Raw genomic sequence first — 18,864 nt, 5'->3', positions numbered from 1 at the left:
AAATAGTGGAGGTGGAATTTGAAGTCAGGCTGTCTGACTTGCAAGTTCAGTGCTTAGGCCTTAGCAATCACCCTCGTTAAGGAGATGAGACAAGGGCTTATGTCAAATGACTTTTCCAAGCCCAACACACGAGGAAATTCAGCCAGGCAACAAGTATATCAGCCTATAGGTTGTTGCTGTATTCACTTCTCCCTTCCTCCAAACGGCTTTGTTCCTTTTATCGATAGTATTGAATATGCTGTTTGCTAAAGACCATTTAACAGTTCTTGATAGACATGGTATAAGTTATAAATAAAAAGGAGTAGCAGGTCCTGGACTAAATTTCAGGGTTTCTTAATTCAAATCTGGGACTTTTTCAGTTAGGACACATGGGCTCCTACTAACACCTGCATAAATATGAACAAAACTGTAAATGAAACCGGTATCCCACTGGTATAATGGCAGTCCTGATACAATGTTATAACTTGATGTGAGCCATCCCAGTACAGGCAGCATTCTCTAAGAAAAAGTCTTTAGCCTCTGTCCTTCATTTTACGTGGAACGGCACCTGTTAGGAACCAAATGAGAATAATAGCCGATACTTATATTTTAGAAACATTTAGTGTGTGCTAAATGACTTGTCTGCTTAAATCTCATTTAATCCTTACTGCAATATAAGGGACACTGTTATTCTGCAATTTACAAGCAATAATCCTGCTACACTATCCTCACTAGCAACTGACTTTAAAATAAAATACGGGGCTTCCCTGGTGGCGCAGTGGTTGAGAGTCCGCCTGCCGATGCAGGGGATACGGGTCCGTGCCCCGGTCCGGGAGGATCCCACATGCCGCAGAGCAGCTGGGCCCGTGAGCCATGGCCGCTGAGCCTGCGCGTCCGGAGCCTGTGCTCCGCAACGGGAGAGGCCACGACAGTGAGAGGCCCACGTACAGCAAAAAAAAAAAAAAAAAAAAAAAATACGATTATGATGGTCCTGATGTGGACCAAGTAAACCTCGGGTTATACGTGAGGCACCACTTCCTGGAGCATCGATATTACTTGATGGTAATTTAAAACTTTTCCCCAAAGTTCTTAACAGAAATTTATTATGAATGCAAAACTCACATGGATTTTGTCTTTTAAGCTAAAATCTCTTAAGCTTTAAGAGATTAAAAAAAAAAAAAAGGCCTGCCTGGATGTGGAGTGGAAGGCATCCTGGGGCCATGTTCTTCTGTCTCGGTGAATCCCTTTCGGTAGGAAAGTTTGAGGAGCAAACCAACAAGCGCACAAAATACTGTGGGGAAAAAACAAGTATTTAACGTCTCCTTTTTAAAATTAATTAATTAAATTTTGGCTGCGTTGTGTCTTCGTTGCTGCGCACGGGCTTTCTCTAGTTGCGGCGAGCGGGGGCTGCTCTTCGATGCGGTGCGCGCAGGCTTCTCACTGTGGTGGCTTCTCTTGTCGTGGAGCACGGGCTCTAGGCGCACGGGCTTCAGTGGTTGTGGCACGCGGGCTCAGTAGTTGTGGCTCGCATCCTCTAGAGCTCAGGCTCCGTCCGTAGTTGTGGCGCATGGGCTTAGTTGCTCCGCGGCATGTGGGATCTTCCCAGACCAGGGCTCGAACCCGCGTCCCCTGCACTGGCAGGCGGGTTCTTAACCACTGCACCACCAGGGAAGTCCTCATGTCTCCTTTTACTTGTTTATTTTTAAGAAGCCCTATTGTCCCTCATACACCGTATATACGATCTGTATTTAAGCCAATTAGAATGGCAATTTTGCCCTCAGAAATAATATATTTTTGAATGTGAAATATTAAAACTCTCTTGTAGAAGATGGGTTGAGATAGATTCTGGGGAAAATCTTGTTCATTCCTTCCTTTGTATGTTGCTCCGTCCTATACACCACATATCCACATATGTCATTTGAAATTTTCTACCCCACAAGAAAAGTAAACATAGGTGAAATTAATTCTCATTTATTGTATTTGACCCAATACATGAAGAATATTATTATTCCAACAAGTAATCAATATCAAAAAATTACAAAGTTACTTTATATATATATATATTATTTTCATACTAAGTCTTCAAAATCTGGTGTGTATTTTACACTCAGTCCAGACTAGCACCATTGCAAAAACTTGAGCGTCACACGTGGCCCGTGGATACCACGTGGAAAGTGCAGCTCAAGAACGATCACAGGCTTCATCTCCCCAAAGTCATCGTTTCACAGATGAGGAAACTGAGGCCCAGAAAGATGAAGTGAGCGTCACAAGTTAATAACAGGTCAGATTTCCAGTCTAAGGCTCTTTAGGAGTCTTTTTGTGTGTGGTTGATATTCTTTGCTTCAAGTATGTGTCTAATTTTAAAGTAAAACGAACAACTCCTGATTAAATGAATTACAACTTCTAGGAAATGTCATTGAGGAGCTCTTTCTCCAGGAGCTCTTGCAAAGGATTAATTTAAACACCAACCACCAAACATGCACCTGCTGTCATAAGGATCCATTCATTTAATCCTTTAAGGAGAAGGTAAAGACATGAACTTGACTAGTCTTATGCCTCCTGTGCAATCAATAGTCCACGGGCCATCCCTGCAGCTCGCAGCACATTAATGATAAGAACGTAGGCAAATATCTCCCTCCAGAGGAGCAAAAATTATTGCAGGGCAATGAACAGAATTCCCATCGTTAAATTCAAACGCACACGGTAAAAAAAATAAAATTGCCTTATGAGGCTATGATACAGGTGAAAAGCAAACCTGGCCTGTGGGATATAACTGGCACCTTAAACCCACTTATTGTATTGTAATAAACAAACTGTTTTAAGAGATGTAATTCTAACCTGGTCCTTTGGCCTCTGAAGGGCCTTTTCTAAATCATTGATATGCTACTTTTTTTTTTCACTCTGTCAGTTGCTTTATTAATTTTATATAAAGCCAGAAATCATAATCAGAAATAGATAACACACAATGTGCAGTATCCATGAGAAAACCATGAGACTTCTTTGAGCATGAAATTTGAGGCCTTTGGTCATCCTGATAAAACTACAGCACTCTGTTTAGCAATATCCAGGACTTCTGTAAAACACAATTTCTTTTCTTTCTTTCTTTTTTTTTTTTTTAACAATCAGTGGCTGTTATTCATTTGCCCTCACATGTGCTTTCTTTATTTTTCATTCTGTATTCCTCTTCAAGCCTTCATCTGAGACCCCTTTCCTTCTCTCTGAAAATGTTTTTCTTCGTTTTTTCATGCCACGCCTCACAGCTTGTGGGATGTTAGCTCCCCGACGAGGGATTAAACCCAGGCCCTGGCAGTGAAAGCGCCGAGTCCCAACTACTGGATGGCCAGGGAAGTCCCAAAAATACCTGTTGGCAACTCCTTTCAATAAGAGTCATCTGTGCTACACGTTTTTTTTTGTTTGTTTGGTTTTTTTTTTTTGGCTGCATTGGGTCTTTGTTGCTGCACGTGGGCTTTTCTCTAGTTGTGGTGAGCGGGGGCTACTCTTCGTGGCAGTGCGCGGGCTTCTCCTTGCAGTGGCTTCTCCCGTTGTGGAGCATGGGCTCCAGGCACACGGGCTTCAGTAGTTGTGGCATACAGGCTCAGTAGTTGTGGCTCGTGGACTCCAGAGCACAGGCTCAGCAGTTGTGGCGCACGGGCTTAGTTGCTCCGTGGCATGTGGGATCCTCCCGGACCAGGGCTTGAACCTGTGTCTCCTGCATTGGCAGGTGGATTCTTAACCACTGAGCCACCAGGGAAGTCCATGCTACACGTTTTAAAATAATAGAATTGTAAAGGAGAAATCTGATGGCTATCTGGTCCAATTCCCGCAATCCACAGACGAGAAATCTTCCCCCAACGGAAAGTGCCTTATCCATTCCTGCAGCTTGCCCTGGCTAGCCTTGACCACGTTCACGTGCCCGGCAGCAGGAGGGAGGCTCCCAACATCACCGCCAATATTGGTATCATTTACTGAAAAACCAGTTGGGCCAGACCGAACACCTACTGACAATCATGCCCCCCCCCCCGCCCCCGGGGCTGGGGTCCTGTTTTATGCCCTGTTGATGGTGCTTCACTGTGGGAGGTGGTCAGCTTCTCAAGGAAGCAGAGGCCTAGTTCAAACTCAGAACCATCCCTTGAGGAGGAGGTCAAGATGGCAGAGTAGGAAGTGGAGCCCACCTCTCCCCACAAATACGTCAAAAATACATCTGTGCTTTTCACGAAGATGGCGCCGAAGGCGACGAAGGAAGTCCCTGCCCCTCCCAAAACCGAAGCCAAAGCAAAGGCTTTGAAGGCCAAGAAAGCAGCGTTGAAAGGCGTACACAGCCACACAAAAAAGAAGATCCGGACGTCACCCACCTTCCGACGGCCCAAAACACTGCGGCTCAGGAGGCAGCCCAAACATCCTCGGAAGAGCGCCCGTAGGAGAAACAAGCTTGACCACTATGCCATCATCAAGTTCCCCTCACCACCGAGTCAGCCATGAAGAAAACAGAAGACAACACACTGGTGTTCATCGTGGATGTCAAGGCCCACAGGCACCAAATTAAACAGGCTGTGAGGAAGCTCTGTGACATTGACGTGGCTAAGGTCAACAGCCTGACCAGGCCTGATGGAGAGAAGAGGCATATGTTCGACTGGCTCCTGACTAGGACGCTTTGGATGTTGCCAACAAAATTGGGATCATCTAAGCTGAGTCCAGCTGACTAATTATACAAGTTTTCACTATTAAAAAAAAAAATACATCTGTATGTGGAACGGTTCTCACAGACCACCACCAGAACCATCTCTTAAGATCAATTTATTTTCAAAACTTTCAGTCCATATTTGGGAAGCCTTGGCAAAATGTGTGACTATAAGCCTAGGCTTATATCAGGTCTCCCGTTCTCCTACACTATGGTGATTTGGGACTGAATAACTCATCAGTCGATCCATTGTTGCCCAAGCACTTTGGACAACAGTCAAATGGTCTCGCGTGGTCAAAGTCAAAACAACAATCCAGTTTAAAACGCACCCGTTCCACTGGCTGGAGAGCTGTGCTGATGCCGAGGGTCTGAGGACAGAAGACTGCGCAGGGGCAGCGCTGCAGCCCCCAGGCGTAGGTCGGTCACCTTCCACTGGGCGCCCCCGTCACTGAAGGGAGGGCTAGAGGGCACGAGGGAATGCACATCAACCCCTAGTCTTCATTTTTATCACCATGGGGCGGGGGGTGGTGTGTGTATCCCATTGATGTCACAGCTCCACCTCTGTTGAAGAACCACAACGTATCATTCCCTTAAATATTTACTGAGCATTTACGGTATTTTGGACACACTTCTAGGTGCCGGGATACAAAACTGAACAAAGATAAAAATCCCTGCCCCTGTGGAGCTTACATTCTAGGAAGAGGTTGGGAGGCGAGGGAAGACACACAGTACGTATGAGAAAACTCAGCATGTAAGTACAGGCGGAGCTCGGACATGCCGTGGGCTCGGCTCCAGACCACCAAATAAAGCGAGTATAGCGCAGTAAAGCAAGTCACATGGATTTTTTGGTTTCCCAGTGCATAAAAAAGTGATGTTTACACTAGACTGCCGTCGGTAAGTGTGCAATAGCACTGTGTCTAAAAAAAGTGATTAAAAAATCCTTTATTGCTAAAAAAAGTTAACCAGCATCTGAGTTGTCAGCGAGATGTAATCTTTTTGCTGGTAGAGGGTTTCAAAGATTGTGAGAACTATCAAAGTATGTAACACAGAGTCACAGAGCGAGCAAACGCCGTTGGAAAAAGGGCACAGACAGACGTGCTCAACAGAGGGTTGCCACAAACCTTCAATTTGTAAAAACCGCAATGATCTGTGAAGCGCAATAAAGCGAGGTCTACCTGTAAGGTCGTTAGAGGAGCTTTAGGAAAACGACGCAGAGCAAAGGTAATAAGGTGTGTAGGGGCCTTAGTTAAGGGGGCAGGCTGCAAATCCAGACAGAGTGGTTAGGACAGGTCCCTGAGAAGGTGACATATGTTAAAACAAGGGTCAGGCTTGGCAGCACCAAAACTTCGGTCGGCATTTGTTCAATATACCAGTTCTCGAACTGCCTTCACAAAAGGCATTTCAAGTGACGTTGCCGAGCTGGGCCAGTACCAGGAGCCATCACAGTTCTACCTAGACCTACTTCTTTGGCCCAGATGATGAAACCGTGATGCCTGGGCAAAAAAAGTTACTTAAGAATAACGAGTAAAATAAAAATATAGATACTTGCGTAACACAGTACTGCTATGTGACAAGCCCCGTTTTAAGTACTTAATATATTTACTTTGACTCAGTAAAAAACAAACAAACCCTTTCTTCTTACAGAAACTGTTACAGAGAGAGAAGAGTATAATAAATCCCTACATACCCATTACTCCGCTTTAGCAACTACTGACCTCCTGCTATTCCCGCTTCATCCACCACTTTCCTTTAGGAGTCGGTCAAGGATGGAGAATTTTGAAACAATCGCAGGCATTCTATCCATCTCACCCGTAAAGACTTCAGTCCACACTCTGAGAGAACCATTTTTAAAAACAATACCACTATCACACCCAGTAAAATTAACAATCCCTTACTATCATCTAACACCTCCTCCATTTTTAGTTTTCCCTATTTGTCTAAACAGAAACCCCAGAACAGTCCATCTTTTTACAGCTGGTTTGATCTAATCAGGATCCAAGTGAAATCCACAGCATTGGGAAATATGTCTCTTAGACCTCTTTATCATAGCTCTCCCTCTTCTTTTTTTTTCCCCCTTATTCTGAATTCGGTTGACTATATCCTCCCAGCATCATCTATCCTGTTCCTGTGAGCTGTATACTTTGTAAACTGCTGATTACAGCTGGCAGCTACATGGGTTGAGGTTCAACGTTTCTGGGGGGAGGCAAGATACTTTCTAGGTTCTGTGAACCTCTTTTCACATCACTGCAGGAACACCAAGGGGTCGGACTGGTCCATCGTGAATGACTTGAGTGACTGGGTTCAGGTTCACCAGCCTGGGCCAGACCTTGCCAAGCTCCGCGTAGCTCTCCTCGGTGTCCTTCACAGTAAACCCACGAGGCACGCACTACTCCTCATCTCCATGGGCTTGTGGCGTTTGCCTACTTAACGGGGCCAGGTCCTCAGACCCAGAAGCATCCAACCCCACAGTGGGGCTTTTCCTACTCTTCTCCATCCTGAAACACTTCCCCCAGTGCCGTCTGGAACCCACGTGGGGTCAGACACCAGCAAGAAGCCTCGTATCCTCAACGTCTCCTCTGAGGGTTCCCCTCTCCTCGCCCCATTTAAATCCTGGCTCTCTGGAGGGCACTGACGTCGTCAGACACCACTCACCTGCCCCCAACATTACAGGCGTCCACGTCACCCGTCTCCCAGCCCACTGAAGATTCAGGCATGTCACTCGCTGACACTCTAAAACTAGGCCCTGTCCCAACACAGATGGTCCTTCCAAAACCCTGGCCTCAGTTCCTTGACCTGAGCCTCTGATGCTCCCCTATGCAGCCACTCACGCCCACGGCTGTAGCGCAGATGCTACCCTCAAGGGCAACCCCCATGCCTACTTTAAACAGCCCATCCTCTGCCTGCCCGCCTCTCCAGCTGCTGCACTTGGACCCCAAGGACCCACCACTTTTTCACTGACAAGTTTATGACTCCAAGACAGCTACGCAGAAAATGTGTAAAGGTTAAAATTTCACCCCGAGATGATTAAGTTGCTCGGCCTTAAAATTATTAAGGTGCATTGATAAGGGGGGTAGAAAGCTCTGAGAGAGCTAGAAATAGCTGTGCTCACACACAGATGATGCCCTTGCCATTCTGGGAAAAAGGGAGAGAGAAAGGCTATTGTGGGTGTGTGGCTATTCCAGGCGGTACGAGGGCCACCTCCTCATGACCTGCCAGCAGTCAAAGCAGGCTGTGGAGTGACACAGAAAATGAAGGAAAGCTGAAAACCAAAAATTCCACGAGTTCAAGTCTTCATTCTCCAAGTTCAAGCCCAGAGGTTCCCACAGCACTACCAACCGCGACTAAGATCTCTGGAGAACACAGGTGCAAGAAAGGTATCTTTTCCTTCGGAAACTAGCTTAAATGATTTCAGACACAACACTATAATTTCCCCTGGAGCACTGATAAAAAGCCCTGACGTCCAAGGCAACACAAACCCAAAGGATATGGAAGGTAAAAACTCCAACCACAATGGATTAGGAATGTAATAACCTAATCCAGTTCAAGAGACAGAACATGGAGAGCTCTTGTTTTACGATCACCAATGGCTGAAAATCTTAGCCATTTGATGTGGTCACAGGAAATCTTCACAGGAGACCATACCTTGAGGAGCAGGATTTGCTGTACCTGCTGATCCATGCGACCCTTTCACCATCAAAAAGTAAACCCCAGAAGTCAAAGTCAAGCTCTGAATGAATGTTCCGGGTCTTTACTTATATGTGTATAAACAACTAAATATTAGAAAATCTGTCAAGCTCTTGAAAACCAAAAGGATTTTTAGAAATGTCAACATTCAGAGCCCATGACATTTGAGATGTCCTTCAAGTGAATTTTTACCAGCTTCTAGAACTGCTTCATCTCTTCATTTTGAGCCAAAAGGTTAATGAAATCATAGCCACAAAACAAGGATAGGCCTGCAACCAAGAAACAAGCTGCTTGCACAGAATTCAACAGAAGCCCATGAAAAGGAGAGCTCTTCTCCAACAAGCCGTAGTACCAAACTACAAAGTTCTTCAACCGATTGAGTGCATCTTTATCAAGGAGTAGAGAAGGCTGAAGAAAACGTGACGTCAGCCCCAGACGTGGATTCGCACTTGATCAGACCTAGGCAGCCAGCTGCCGCTGTGCCCACCTCTCCACTCCAAGGCCAGGCTCAAAGGCTGGAGCTCCTGGGCCAGGGAAACTTCTGTTGCTAAACTGCTTCATCAAAGGCAGAATTAAGTACAGCCGCGGAGGAAAGAGCTGTGATTTCGTGCTTCAATGAAATCATCCAGATTCCTCACGGTAAACTTTTAGAAACACCTGCATTTCTGAAGGGATTAAGAAAATCAACAAAATAGGACAGAAAACCAGATACATCGACAACTGACAAAATGATGTCCCAGCCTTTGGATCAAGAGACCCCCAAAGCTCATCTCTCCAAATGGAAAGTCCCTGCACAACCAATGATCCAGGGACACGAAAACCTGTCAAGTGCTCAAAATTCTATTGCAGTCAAAGCCAGAAAGCAGCCCTGTTAAGTCTGCCTAACAAAGAGGCTCCGTCTTCCAGACCTCCTGGCAAGAAACACACAAGGGAAACGGTTTCAGACCAGTTTGGCAAGAATGCTACCAGTGGTTCCCACTCAGCCACAGCTACAGCCCAGAATCCAGACGGGAAAACAGCCACACCAGCTGTCAGGAAAGGGCTCCTCAGATTAGAATCCCCTACAGTCCCAGATCCTGGCGCGTCACAAGCCACTTACTTCCTCCTGGCAGCAGGTAATGAGGGTCCATCCTGCCGACACCACTTTTGCCCAGTGAAACTGAATCCAAGCCTAGTGATTGCATTCGATTCACCAAAGATGGCACAGCGGAGCCCGACCACCTGATTCAAACACGCCTGGCTGGAGGTGAGGCCCAACCCATGAGAGAACCGGGGCGTCCTGAAGAGGAATCCGCCAAGGTGTACCAGGTTGCTCGGCCTCCTTTTTGGTTTTCTCTTTGGTTGTGTTAACTGTAGAATATTTTAGAGGACACACAACTGTGTTTCACTGAAACTATACTTCATATTTTGAACTTTGTTCAAGTCAGGAAGAGAGGCTATTATGAACGTAATACATTTGACTTAAAGCTTTAAAAGCTCAGTTGACCCCGCCCCTCCTTCAATAACCCACAGATTCTCAAACAAGCAGGTGCAAGCTTCAGTTTAAGGGAAACTAGGTTTACCTATGGAAATTGCCTTTGATTCAAGGACTAAAATCGGCATTTCTCATGGCACATCCAGTTCACCGTGCCTGCTTTACCTAGAATCCAACCGCTTCTCTCCATGTCCACTGCTACCATCCTGGACCGAGCCTCCGCCATCTGTCGCGTGGGTTACCACGGCACATACCCAGCTGCCTGCCCACCCCCACCCATCTCCTACTCCGTCCTCTCTGGAAGCCACAGGGATCGCGACCCTTTCAAAACAGAAGTTAGATCACACCATTCCTCTGCTCAAAACCTTCCAGGCACATATACCATCACCTGATCTAAGCTGCTGCTTCCCCCCACCCCCACCCGCCCCCATGATTACGATGCTCTAGCTCCCTGTTTCTGGAACATTTCAGACACACTTCTGCCTCGGGGCCTTTGCACTTGCTGTTTGCTTTGCCTGGAATGCTCTTCTCTCCCGATATGCACGTGACTCACATCCTTCAAGTATTTGCCCAAATATGGCCCCTCGGCGTGGCCTGTTTTAAACCTGCACTCTCCCACCGCCCCAGGCATTCTCTTCTCTACATTATTTCTTCCCCTCCCCTGGAATATATCACCTGCTGATAGACTATTTTTTACTTATTTTGTTTAATGCCTTGTCTTCCCATTAAAACGCAAACCAGCTGAAGGTAGTAACTTTTGTCTGCTTTATCCAGTAGACCCGCCCCTCCCTCAATAACCCACTGACTCTCAAACAAGCAGGTGTAAGCTTCGGTTTAAGGGAAACTAGGTTTATCTATGGAAATTGCTTTTGATTTACTGCTGTATCCCTCGTACCTAAAATACTCAAATATTTGATGAATGAATGAACAGGTCTCATAGTTGAATGAGAAATAGCTTATAAACTAGGAGGTCCTAGCTCAAAAAAGAATATGAAAGATGAAGAGTAACTTATTGTAAATAACCATCAATACACATAGAACAAAGTTGCGATGAACGATTATATCAACAACTGAATTCTCTAAATCAGTGAAACCCCCTTTTATAGAAACCGTGGCCTTATAATCAAATGATTTCAGATGGGTCTTTGGCACGTACAAACAAAGCAAAAACAATTTGCCCAAGTTTGTCCAAAGTGCCTTTACAGGAATGCTCAATACATTTAAACAGTTACGATGCTTCAAAAACCACACTGCGGGAGAAAATATATACAAAAGTAAAATTGTATAAAGTTCTTCATTAAAATAGTAGCTTAAACAATCCTCTATCAATACCATACAGAGCTAGGGACCAGACCTAGACACTAGAGCTTAGAGCTTTTTACATAATTACATGAAAACACATGAATCCGTCCACATGGACATTGCAGTAATAACCATTCAGTGAAAATCAATAACCCATCCTCCAGACGCAGCTCAGAGAGCAGGTGATGGGAAATCACTGTACATCATACAGTTCTGGTTCTATTTGCCCCTTTTCATCTTGGCTGCCTTCTCCTTTCTTTTTTTCACATGTTTAGGAACTTTGTTTTTTCTTTTCTCTCTCTGGGCTTCCTTGACCATCTTTTTTCTTTCCTGTAAAAACACAAACAAAAAGTAAAAAAATTTGCAAATTTAATTTCATTCTGAGTATTCATATTATTATTACAACTAAATTTTTAAAACAAATTAATTAATTTATTTATTTTTGGCTGCGCTGGGTCTTTGTTCCTGTGTGCGGGTTGTTGCGTGCAGGTTTTCTCTAGTTGTGGCGAGCGGGGGCTACTCTTCGTTGCGGTGTGCGGGCTTCTCACTGCGGTGGCTTCTCTTGTTGCAGAGCACAGGCTCTAGGTGCGCGGGCTCCAGTAGTTGTGGCACGTGGACTCTAGAGCACAGGCTCAGTAGTTGCGGCGCACGGGCTTAGCTGCTCTGCGGCATGTGGGATCTTCGCAGACCAAGGCTCGAACCCGTGGTCCCCTGCATTGGCAAGTGGATTCTTAACCACTGCGCCACCAGGGAAGCCCCACAACTAAATTTTAAAATATATGTAAAAAGATAAAAAGTGAGCATCACAGAAAAAAAATTGAAAATGATAATGGTTTGGTGGTAGAATTTGGGATGAAAATTATCTTTAAGATTTCTTAATAGAAATTTGAAGATAGCCAAAGAGAACGTGCGCTAGGGAGTTGGGTATGTCTCTCAGAAGCCTTGGAACCCTCGCTCTATAAGGTTTAAAGGATCAGGCTAAGACTGAAGACTAAAGAGTTAGCCATCATGGATTGGTTCTTCAGTAGCGTCTCTTATGTCCACGGCCAGGAGTGGAAGAAACAGAGATTCTGGAAACAGGGAGCTGGGCTGTAACGCCCCTGAAATGGTTCTTTGGTATTTCACCATGGGGCAACTCCAGCATCATTCGTTCTTCAAGTGCATGACAGTCACTTTTCATCAATGCACTGAAACTAGTGTGCCCTCTCTCCAGGCAGTGCCCAAGGAGCTCCTAGTAGAAGCCCAATCTCTAGCTGATGTTACCACCAAAAGCAAAGTTCACGCTTGGGAACTAAAACTTCAGGTGGAGGGACTTACTGACCAATGTGCTCAGCAACTATGATCCAGATACCTGAGCAGAGAGCCTTGAGGGGCTGTGCTGTCGTACTGACAAACAAGGGAATGTAAGTTTGTGGCTAACCTTTTTATCAACTTCAAGGTCAGCGGTGGGCTTCCTGGAGCAGGCGTTGTCTCCCTGCTCTTCAGAGTCTGTGTCAGAACACTGAGAGCTTCTGGCATCTTCTGAATCAGAACAAGTCTTTTCCTTAACTTGACTTTCCTTAATTTGACTTTCTAGGAGTGCAGGGACCTTGAAAATATCACAGGACCATGTTATTCTAAACCAGTCAGTTATCTATTGGTATTAAATGTGTTAATGCCAAAAATCAGATTTCAGCCTTACAGACAGACTTTGAAAAATGACATCCTGTATTGAAACATCAAAACAGTGGAATCAATGTCAGGGAGGACGCCTGAAGTAGCCGTTCCAGGACGGCTCAAGGACGTACCCAAACATAGGGACTGGGCTTCACTGGGTGACCTAGATCAACAACAGGACTGTTCTACCTCCTGCAGGAAATCAGGAGGGTTGAGCCGGGATTTGGAAAGATGCGAAATACACATAGAAGTAAAAAGTGAAGTTATTTGGATAACTTCACAGTGGATTTCCTATGAATTAAATTTCATTTAACACTTGTTAATCCAATCAGGAGGGAAGACAATATTTAAACAAGAGAAACATTCATTTTTTTTCCCCTGAAATTTAGCAGTTATAAAAATAATCAATTAATTAATTAATCAGTTAAATTTTTGGCTGTGTTGGGTCTTTGTTGCTGCACGTGGGCCTTCTCTAGTTGCTGCGAGCAGGGGCCACTCTTCGTTGCGGTGCGCGGGCTTCTCATTGCGGTGGATTCTCTTGTTGTAGAGCACGGGCTCTAGGCACAGAGGCTTCAGTAGTTGTGGCACACGGGCTCAGCAGCTGTGGCTCGCGGGCTCTAGAGCGCAGGCTCAGTAGTTGTGGCGCATGGGCTCAGTTGCTCTGCGGCATGTGGGATCTTCACGGACCAGGGCTCGAACCCATGTCCCCTGCATTGGCAGGTGGATTCTTAACCACTGTGCTACCAGAGAAGTCCAAATTTAGCAGTTTTTAAAGCAGGAGGAAGCATTTTTAAAACCATGAGGTTTTCTTTTCGTAAGAAAAAAACAGATCTTTAAAAGGCGATTGTACAGAAAGGCTTTCCAGCCAGTTATAGCAGAACCTTCTTGCTCTGGAATTCAAAGCACACCTACCCCATCACACCCGCTGCATAAAACCCAGAATTCTCCTAGTCCAATTCTTCCCACAACAAAAACACACTCAGTTTTCAGAATGTAAACCGTGATCCTTCATATTCAAGCCTTTCATTAAGAATATTAAAAGAAGTGGCACTTCCCTGGTGGCCCAGTGATTAAGAATCCGCCTTCCAATGCAGGGGACGTGGGTTCAATCCCTGGTCAGGGAACTAAGATCACACATGCCGCGGAGCAACCAAGCCCGCGCGCCACAACTGCTGAGCTCGCGCGCCTCAACTAGAGAGCCCACGTGCCGCAAACTACAGAGCCCACGCTCCCTGGAGCCCACGCCACAACAAAAGATCCCACGTGCTGCAACTAAGACCCGACGCGGCCAAATCAATCAATCAATATTTTTTTAAAAAAAAGAATATTAAAAGAAGAACTGCCTTTATTATTGCTTAAATAAGAATCAATCCCTGCCGTTTGAAGATGTAAGACAAAACAAAGTTGCTTTAAGAAAAAAACACTACAGGAATCTGCACTGCGAGACAGCGTGACTAGCCCTTCAACAGCCTGTGCGCTGAGATGAGGCCAGATCTCACTGTCGCTTTAAGTTGGTTGTAGAAACATCCACAAGCCCATGGTTATTTGTTAATAACTTCACAAATGAAGAACAGGATACAAAAAGAATCGATGCCTCAGCTACAACAGAGCAATGCAGGGGCAGAATGAAGAACAAACCACGCATTTCCACACTTCAGCCTCACGGTTAAGAAGAATGAACGTAAAAAGGGCATTTCTGAAGATGCCACGGCCTCTGAAAGCATCTATACCAGTAACATTACACCACTGTTAATTTAGTAAGACCTGACATGAAATTTTGTATCCTTTGAAAGAGTTTTCAAGTAAATGAATAGTAACACACGTTCTGCATACCTTCTGAACTCCTGACAAATCCTTCTTCAGTCCCGTGACAGTTTGGTATAGAATCTTGAAACCAAAAAGAAAAAAATAAGAATCAATATAAAACCGGACACGGAAGTACACGGCAATACTAAGAAAGAACACTGTGGTCTAAATGATACCTGTGTGATTATAAAAAGGTGCCTAACATTCACCTCATGGGACACAGAGAGTGTGTAGCATGGGCGTGGTTCTCACCCACCGGCACGGCAGGCGTCAGCAGACTCTGGCCCACAGGCCAAATCTGACCTGCGGCCTGGTGGTTTTTAAGGATAAACAGTTGCAATCAATTTGATGATAGAAAGCCCTAACTCTGAATCTCAACTAAACGTAATGTTTTCTCCTCCCCCACAAATAACTCCATTCTTCCCTCATTAGTAGACCTGTATCATGAAAAGTTGTGTGTTTTCAATTATTATTAAAGTATTTTTAATTTCATCAAAAATTGGGGGGAAGTTTTTTCTCTCTCGTTATATAACAACCCACACGATAGCCTCAATTTTGCTTCTTGGCCTGCGAAACCTTAAATATTTACTATCTGGCCACTAAGCAGAAAAAAATTTTCCAGACTCTGAAACACATATGTTAGTGGAGCTAGTATAATAACCATTTATAGCCTAGACTTCTATACAAATCTTCCTTTTCCTGCAATTATAGTCTGTTGGACTCATTCAAGTGTGTCATTTCCTTTCACAAAGACCAGGGGATTGATTCCCTTTACAAGCAATGTGCGCAGAGGGTTTGCTCCTGTGAAGGGAATGAGCCGTCGCACTAGCTTAGAGGCCAACACTCAAGACCGCAGGTCTGGGCCGGCAGCTTCCGCGGTGAGCTTACTTGCTGAAGACAAACCAGCGACTCACGTTGTCCTGCTGGGCGTTCATGGCCACGTCCTCTTCCTTCAACTTCACCATTATATCCATATCCCTCTCGTAATGCTTCACCTCATTCAAGGTTCTAGGAATGTAAGCTCGCTTAAACACCTAACAGACGCAGAGGAAAAGTAAAATGCAGACTTATTCACAGACTTCTGCCGTGCGCTCAGCACCCTAACCCCATCAAGTCACAGAGGAATCTATGACCATCGTCACCCTCAGCGCTGATATACGGTTACCCTTAGAATAACACTCCTCTCCCCTCGCCTGTATTCCATAAAGCCCTTCTGACGGGAGAGGAAGGAGCTGCCGTGAGCAAGCGCTGCCCGGCTACGCCGAACAAAGGAAGAGGTTCTTTCCGGGGAGCATCACCTACCCTGCGCCCCAGCTGATGTGCAGCGGGTACCTTATGTTCACCCACCACACCACACACGATAGCTGTGAGAATTATTATTATTTTTTAAAAGCCTACTGTGGATCACCTTCACAAAAAAACATACTGACTCCCAAGATTTAAAAAAAGTCTTCCTTTTTACCAAACATGAGTCTTTAAAATCTACAGTGTTACTGAAAGCAACATTTAAATCTCTTAAAAATTCACATTAGCAAACTAAGACAGGCTCTTCCTTCTTGAATCACGTCCTCCAAGGGTTCTGTAAAAGTGTTCTCCACACAGGACAAGGGGCTAACAGGTCACTGAGTGGAAGGATGTAATGGGATGTAAGTTACACCTCCTCGTGCAGCTGAATCGTGTAACATGTTACATCTCGAGGAAATATCATCATTTAAAAAAACTGCTTATCTATTAAAATTGAGATCATGCCCCAGCAATATTAAAAAAAAAGACCTCAAGGCACAAGTGTTTCCTAAGTCAGTAAACAGATAATACACCTTACCTCTTCATCCACATGATCCTGGCTGGACCTTTCCTCCTTGGTCCTTTGAGATGCTATTTCCATGGCCTTGGAAAGAAAACAAAAATCACTTTCCTTTACATTCAACCCCCAGAAGACACATCCATTCCCCAATTTTAGTGGAAAGCTGTTCTAGTCTCTCTGGGTACCACCCCTTCACACTCCGTGTCCTCCAGTGGTACAGGTTAGCTCTCCACGGTAGAACTCACCAAAAAGGCTGCCATCGAACCCAGAAGTTGACAGTATAAATCAAACTCGTCTAGCCTCAGGGCATCCCTAGACTCTTCCTCAAGAGTAATACTGCTTTGACTAATTTTTAAACGATTAACAAAAATATTTACTAAAGGAAAACTGACACCGAAAGAATGAAAGAACCATTCCTCAGTTCTTTTTTTTTTTTTTGCGGTACACGGGCCTCTCACTGTTGTGGCCTCTCCCGTTGTGGAGCACAGGCTCCAGACGCGCAGGCTCGGCGGCCATGGCTCACGGGCCCAGCCGCTCCACGGCATGTGGGATCCTCCCGGACCGGGGCACGAACCCGTGTCCCCTGCATCGGCAGGCGGACTCTCAACCACTGCGCCACCAGGGAAGCCCCTTTCAGTTCTTGAGCTGTCCACAAAGGGGATCACAGAGGAGCAGGAGAGTCCTCTCACCTTGAGTCCATGGCTCTAACGCTGCCACATGACAGACCCCCAAAGAAAGCTCTTTGGGCAAACGATGACTGACACTAAGACGGTGACAAAGATTCTATAGATTCTTTTGGCTTGTAACACTTAAGATTTGTTCTCTAACCTATTTAGAGGAAAGCAAACAACAGTGGTACTAGAGTTTTTTAAGTTCACACACTAAAATCAGTGCTAAAGAGTTTAAGAAGGGGAACATATGGGAACATATGTATATGTATAACTGATTCACTTTGTTGTAAAGAAGAAACTAACACACTATTGTAAAACAGTTATACTCCAATAAAGATGTTAAAAAAAAAAAAGTGATGTGATATTTATTTATTCAATTAACATGATTATTTCCTCCGTGCCAGGTACTGACTAGCTACCAGTGATACAGAATAAAACTCTTGTCCCTTAAGAGTTCATAGCCTAGCAGGGGGTGACAAAATTAAAAAGAACTTAATGTGATAAGAAGAATACAGTGTGACTACTTCCGTTACAGAGTTAGATAATATAGAAAATATACCTATGGAAACAATGATTTCTGCCTGATTTCTCCTCCAGAGCTTTCTGAATTGAGCTTTGAAGTTCACTAGGCAGAGCAAGACGAGCAAAGGTAGAAATGGGAAGGCACTCCAGGGAAAGGGGAGAGTATGAAAAGGTGGGATGAACCTAAACACCTGTTCAGGGGCCATGTGTTCAGTATTCTACGATTGAGAGGCAACAAAAGTAAAAACAGATAAACTGGACATCAAAACTAAAAACCTCCGTGCATCCAAGGGTGTGGTCAACAGAATGAAAAGGCAGCCCATGGAACGCGAGAAAACATTTGCAAATCATGTATCTGACAAGGGGTTAATAATCTCCTAAATGTATAAAAAACTTCTATAATTCAACAACAAAAAAACAATCTAATTAAAAAATGGGCAGACCTGAATAGACATTTCTCCAAAGACATACAAATGGCCAACAAGCACATGAAAAGATGCTCAACATCACTAATCATTAGGAAAATGTCAATCAAGATTACAAGACCCCACCTCCCACCCATCAGCTACTCAAAAAATAAAACCAGAAAATAACGAGTGTTGGTGAGGATGTAAGAACGTGGAGAAACTGGAACCCACGCAGCCTGCTGGTGACAGTGTAAAATGGTGCAGCCACTACGGAAAATGGTATGGCAGTTCCTCAGAAACTAAAAGTAGAATGACCATGTTATCCAGCAATCCCACTTGCAGGTATACACCCAAAAGAACTGAAAGCAGGGTCTTGAAGAGATATTTGCACACCCATGCTCACAGCAGCATTATTCACAACAGCCAAAATGTGGACGCAACCCAAGTACACCTCAAGGGATGAAGAGATAAACAAAATGTGGTCTATATACACAATGGAAGATTATCCAACCTTCAAAAGGAAGGAAATCCGGTGTCATGCTACACCATGGATGAACCTTCAGGACATTAAGCTCAGTGAAATAAGTCAGCCAAAAAAAGACAAATACTGTATGATTCCACTTATACGAGGTACCTAGCGTAGGTGTCATACACATAAAGCAGAAGGGGCTTGGCAAAGGGAGGGACTGCAAGTTAGTGTTTAATGGGACAGAATTTGTTTTACAAGATGCAAAAAGTTCCATGGATGGATGGTGGTAATGGATACACAACAGTGGACTTAATGTCACTGAGCCATGCACTTAAAAATGGTTAAAAAAGGGCTTCCCTGGTGGCGCAGCGGTTGCGCGTCCGCCTGCCCATGCAGGGGAACCGGGTTCGCG

The 18,864-nt window shown here is 44.8% G+C and overlaps 1 protein-coding gene and 1 pseudogene across 3 annotated transcripts in view; one reads left to right on the top strand and one right to left on the bottom strand.

Annotated features, from left to right (window-relative positions):
* Positions 1–4,177: 4,177 nt before the first annotated feature.
* LOC102986783 (60S ribosomal protein L23a-like) lies at positions 4,178–5,940 on the top strand (annotated as a pseudogene).
* A 125-nt stretch (positions 5,941–6,065) lies between these two features.
* The window catches only part of RIOK1 (RIO kinase 1), a 29,185-nt gene continuing 16,386 nt past the window's right edge, over positions 6,066–18,864 (bottom strand). The window contains exons 13-17 of one of the 3 annotated variants that reach the window (XM_007101230.4): positions 16,402–16,467; positions 15,494–15,613; positions 14,607–14,660; positions 12,538–12,705; positions 6,066–11,447 (exon numbers count right to left, since the gene is read on the bottom strand). In XM_007101230.4, coding sequence (XP_007101292.1) covers positions 11,337–11,447; positions 12,538–12,705; positions 14,607–14,660; positions 15,494–15,613; positions 16,402–16,467 — 519 coding nt within the window. In that variant the 3' untranslated portion in view covers positions 6,066–11,336. Of the gene's footprint in view, positions 11,448–11,512; positions 11,829–12,537; positions 12,706–14,606; positions 14,661–15,493; positions 15,614–16,401; positions 16,468–18,864 lie in introns of those variants that run through there. The other 2 variants (XM_055079505.1, XM_028478694.2) reach the window with 2 other exon arrangements.

Source organism: Physeter macrocephalus, chromosome 18, assembly GCF_002837175.3.
Source record: "Physeter macrocephalus isolate SW-GA chromosome 18, ASM283717v5, whole genome shotgun sequence".
NCBI classification, from domain to species: domain Eukaryota; kingdom Metazoa; phylum Chordata; class Mammalia; order Artiodactyla; family Physeteridae; genus Physeter; species Physeter macrocephalus.
The sequence above is the reverse complement of the archived record's forward strand: the minus strand, read 5'-3'. Positions and strand labels throughout refer to the sequence as shown.